This window comes from Primulina tabacum, chromosome 14 (genome assembly GCF_025594145.1).
Source record: "Primulina tabacum isolate GXHZ01 chromosome 14, ASM2559414v2, whole genome shotgun sequence".
In the NCBI taxonomy this organism is placed as follows: Eukaryota; Viridiplantae; Streptophyta; class Magnoliopsida; order Lamiales; family Gesneriaceae; genus Primulina; species Primulina tabacum.
In genome coordinates, this window is record NC_134563.1 from 3291015 (window position 1) to 3296559 (window position 5545).

The following is a 5545-nucleotide window of genomic DNA, read 5'->3' on the forward strand; positions in this document are numbered from 1 at the left end:
CGATATTCATAATAAAAAATTAATACTTTTAACATAAAAATTAATATTTTTCCATGCATGATCCAAATAAGATTTATGTCTCACAAAATATGAACCGTGAGACTTTCTCACGAAAATTTTTGTCATACGACTAAAATAACTTTACTTTTTCTTGATTAATAAACAATTCTAACAACATATTACATAAATCATTTGCAATTATGCTTTAATATGTCTACTTCCGAAGACAAACAACCAAAATAAAAGAGACTTTGAAATACAGAAAAATTACCCACACCACAGTTAATTGAACAGTAAAAGATTAGGAATAATGGTCCAAACAATACCGGATATTTTAAAATTTCAAGAAGTACATAAACTTCATCTAAAATTCTTTAAAAATGAGAAATTTGAAATTGAAAAAAGATATTGAATATTTTTTTTTTGGAAACTAAAAAGATATTGAATTTCAAATGGCTTCCAATTTCCAAATGAGCCAATTTTTAAAGATTCAGAGAGTGACATTTTCTTTTCAAATATAGAATTCTTGAATCATCCCATCTACTATTTCATGCTGCTTAATCGAAGATTAAAGTGAAGTTTAGCTGTTTAGGCCTCATTTAACTAACTAAACTAATTATCCAATAAAACCCAATAAAAATTTTAAAAAAATAAACAAAAAATTCAAACCAAAAAGAAAAAAAGTAATCCCATTTCATAAAAAAAAAATTTAATATTCAAAATAAAAATAAAAAAGAGTTCATTTACTGGTCAAGAGCATTAGGGCCAGTGCAGTAATTCAACAGATGATTCCAAACCCACTGGACCAAGAACCTCCGTCGGATCCCGTTCATGTTAAACGTGGCACCATCTCTACCGGTCATCATCTGCCCTGTATAGGACCCACCTCCACCTGTTCCATAAATACCCTCGCACAAATCGGCTATTTCCACGGGGAAAACCGGGTCCTGACCTGCATACCAGGCGTTCACCAACGGGTTCGTGGACAACTCCGCTATCTCGTGGGCAATCACGCTAATCATCCCGTCCACCCCCACGTCGCCGTTGGGCGGTTTCACCGGTTTCGCAGGGATATACTCCGGTACGGCGAAGGGGTACGCGCACACGCCAGGGCAGAGCTTGGCGGAGTTTCCCACCCAAGCGTATGGCAGCGTGTAGCCGACTATTGAAGGGAAAGTAAGTAATGGAAGCCGCAAACATTGTTGCAGAAGTCCTGAACGTAGACGTCGCTCGACGTGAGGAGGAGGTAGACCCCGCTTTTCGGGTTGATAGGAAGCGGGCGAGTTGTGCTAGTGACGGCGGATTTTATCACCGATTGGACAGAGAGGCGGGTGAGGGACTTCCCGTGGGAGTATAACCGGTCGTTCTTCTCTTCGCCGACGAGAACATTTTGGGATATGTTGTTTCCGGTTTGGTCCGTGTAAAGCTGGATGGTCTTCCACCAGCCGGCGACGGAGGGTGGCTTGGAGTCGACGGCGGAGATGGAGCCGATGAAGGCACGGATAATCCGTTTCTGGGAGCTCTGCCAGGTGCCGTACCATATGGGGTAGACCGTGATATTGGCGGTGAGAACAGGTCCCATGTGGTATTTCAAGTGAACAAATTCCGATGAGCCTTCGTACTTTTTCGACCCACCGTAGAGAAAATCGGTGCTGTTGGGACGAGTGTTGGGCCATGGGCGCCAACAAATGACGGACCCAGAGAGCAGGAACAGAACCAGCGGCGCAAGAGTTATCGCCGCCGTGAGCGGTGGTGCTAGTGCCATTTTAGATTTGCTTGAGCGGTGGTGGTGATTAGTGTCAGAGAAATGTGACATATAGTGGGAAATACATTACATATATAGGAAGAATATTTGAACTGGTGGGGAAGGGTTGCTGTAAATTTAACCTTGCACGGTGATTTTCATGTACAACTACACTATTGAGGTCCTCTATTTATTATTCATAATAATGACAGTATATATTGCGATTATGTTTACTGTTTTTATACATAGGAAGAATATTATATAATTTATGTTAGATGATTTGAGTTCAAATTATTAATTTTTATCCTTATTATATAATTTTTCACTTAAAATGTATAATTTTTTCTTAGTTATATTACGAAGAAATGTTGTATAATATATAATAATTTAAGTAAAAAAATATAATTTTTTTAAAAATATTGTGTAATATACCATAATTTCGGTAAAATTTATAATTTTTTTACTTTTTAGATGTTTAAAAAATATAACTTTTATTACATATATGGATTGAATAAATACGTCTCATATATTTTAAATCCTTAAAACCATTGCAGGAATACATACATTGTACGGAATTAACCGGTGACAATGGGAGGGGGTGGGCCGTAGGGGAGTGGTAATGGAGAACAGATGGATCCTTAAAGTGTAGGTGGAGAGATGGGGGCCTACAGCTGTGAGATATTGATGGTGATGTGCCCATGGGTCGTACGATCCGACCCGAATTTGTTCTCGGTTTTGTAGGGGTAGTGTGGTCATTTGAGTGGTCCTCTTTTTCCCGCATTGAGATTCTCAACTTTGAACTCAGAGAAAGAGGGAACACAGCAAATTCGGGAAGTCACAGGACAAAAGCATGTCTCGTCATTATTATGAAAAGTAGAAATGGGATGAAATCTTTTCTGTAAATATTATTATTAATTTTTCAAATTTTTATAATTTTAAAACTAAATTATCAACAATATATTTTTATTTGTGTTCAGCCTTTAGAAAAATCAAGAATTTTTTTATACACTTTGACTCACACAAAAAATATTTTTGTACTCTCTGGATCTACAATTATTTTCTCCTATAAAATTTGGTGTAAAATCATTGAAAATCTGATATATGATTATTTGAATATTCAAACATGTATAACAAATACTGATATTAATTACGTATGTTTTTTAAAATGAAATCACTACAAAACATAAAAAATGTGGTACTTATATATAATATTTTAGTATCGACTATTTAGATTTGATACTAATATATGATATTTCAGTGCTTTAACAAGTGTAACAATGGTTGATATTAATATATTTGTTTCAATTTTATACTTGGATTTTATCTTTTATATTAGATATAAAATAATTAGTACTCAAATATCATATGTCAGTACCAAATTTTTAATATTTTGTACTACTTTCATCCGAAAAAATACATGCAGACTTATGACGTACAGAAACACTTATTGTTTTTGAAAGCAAATATTTAATTTTTAAATCGTAAACATATGTATCTTATTCATAATTTACATTATTTTAAATAGAAAACACCAATTAAAACTTTAAAAATAATGAAAGTGTCGATGTAACAAACGCGTGTATATACTGTTCTTTTTATGTTGATTGATTTAAACTTGTTATTTTAAAAACATAAAGTTTTAACATATTATTGTAATTCAACTTTTTATAAATAACACGACGAAACATGTTTTAAATTGTGACTATGATGGATTCATGATCATTATAGAAAGTGAAACAGCATGAAATTCTAATATTAATAGTATTTTAATTTTATATTTTTCAGGAAAATTGGGATTTTCGGTTGGTATAATTTCTCTTTTACAATTTTAATAATCTATATCAACAAAACTTGATATTCTATTCAATTATTCTACGGAAATAGTGATGTAATGAAGTAAAAATAATGACAAAAATTTACGTGAGATGGTCTCACGGGTCGTATTTTGTGAGACAGATATCTTATTTGGATCATCCACGGAAAAATATTACTTTTTATTGTGAATATCGGTAGAGTTGACCTGTATCACATATAAATATTCGTGAGACCGTCTCGAGATCTAATAAAAAATAACTGTAACAAAAGTGCATGTACATACGACTTTTGATGCTTGAGAATTTAAATTTGTTATTTAAAAAGAGTATTTATTTTATATAAAGAAGTTCAGTTTTTTTTTCCTTTTTCCAAACATAGAGAATGCATTTGCCTTCTAAATTATTGTAAGTATTTATAATTTTATATTTTGAAAAAACTAATTTTCAAATATTTAATATGCATGATGGTATCTATCACAAATATTTTTTTTTATAAAATAAAATCGTACGCCCAACATGATATCCTATTAAAGCTAATGATAATACATTTTAATAAATATATAAAAGAATAAAACAAAAAATGGAATATATCTAATTTGGATACATATCTATATATCTTATATTCTATTAAAATTGATTTATAACGCACTTGACACTATTTACTTTGAGCTTACAATCACATTCTTCACGGTAACTCATCACTAAACTTGTCAAACGGGCTGGCGAGGCGGGCCAACCCGTCATTAGATACCAAATTTTTTTACTCCAAGTACTTATGGCTTGGACGAGTTCTTGGAATCAAGACTTGGGAATGTACACCGATGCCAGAAATGGAGAGTATGTGAGTAAGATATCATATAGGTTACCGTGAATGATACAATCGGAGGCCCAAAAAAAAGTGTCTACACTTTATTAAATAATCTACAATCACTTTGATGAAAACTTATTTAATTTTACAAAAATTTCCTATCATGTATTTTGATTGTTATCTTAACCTGAAACAAAAGTGCGAATCATAAAAATTTGTATAATTTCATATATATTATTTATCATCCTATCAGAAAAAAAATTACCGGAAACTTTAATTATTATATACATTTTTTTTAAAAAAACACAATACTATTTTGTTACAGAGTATGTCTCTTGTGAGATAGTCTCACGAATCTTTATCTGTGAGACAGGTCAACTCTACCGATATTCACAAAAAAAAGTAATACTCTTAGCATAAAAAAGTAATATTTTTTCATGGATGACCCAAACAAGGGATCCGTCTCACAAAATACGACTCATGAGACCGTCTCACACAAGTTTTTGCTATTGTTATAACCTTAATGATCGGATACTTTGACCTGAAATTCCCTCCAACAGAGGAGACTACCTGGAAAAACGACATGGACTCTACTCAATTTTTCCAAGTATCATAAATGTTTGGATTTCCTATAGTCAAGAAAATATCCATAAAATCTAGCAATATGCCTGAATCCACATACCATAATCATATACGGATCAAACCGGTTTTTCCAACGCCCGTAAATGTCTAGTTTAAGGTTTGACACTTTTTTCCACAACACTATTTTTACATTTAACACTATTTTCTTCAATAACACGTTCGTTCTTGCTCTTCTTGTTCGTTCTTTGACTTAAGCTTTGAAAGAGTTTGGTCGGAAAAACCTACGACGTGCTTCTAACCTTTGTTTGTGTGCGCACACCCGACCGACCATACTCATACCACCGTACCTTACTCCCATCTAACCAAACTAGCAAGATTTGCAGATTTGGGTGACCGGACCGAAACTGACAAAATTTAGGTAACATCAAACCTGTTTGCATGCTCAATTCAAATGTTATTGTGCTTCCTTTATAGTTTATTAAACTGAAATTTTAGAATCAATACATTCTAGAATTTTTTTTAAAGAAATTATCTCCTTTTTTCCAAGTCAATCAGACTTTTTCTTAAATTTCGCTATTTAAATTTTAAAATCAATAC

The 5545-nt window shown here is 32.9% G+C and overlaps 1 protein-coding gene across 1 annotated transcript; it reads right to left on the reverse strand.

The window, feature by feature from the left end:
- Positions 1 to 662: 662 nt before the first annotated feature.
- LOC142525035 (protein EXORDIUM-like 3) lies at positions 663 to 1847 on the reverse strand. The gene is given in 2 exon segments (XM_075629204.1): positions 663 to 1180; positions 1183 to 1847. Coding segments are annotated over 2 exon segments (1071 nt in total). The 5' UTR covers positions 1817 to 1847; the 3' UTR covers positions 663 to 743.
- Between the last annotated feature and the right edge of the window lie 3698 nt (positions 1848 to 5545).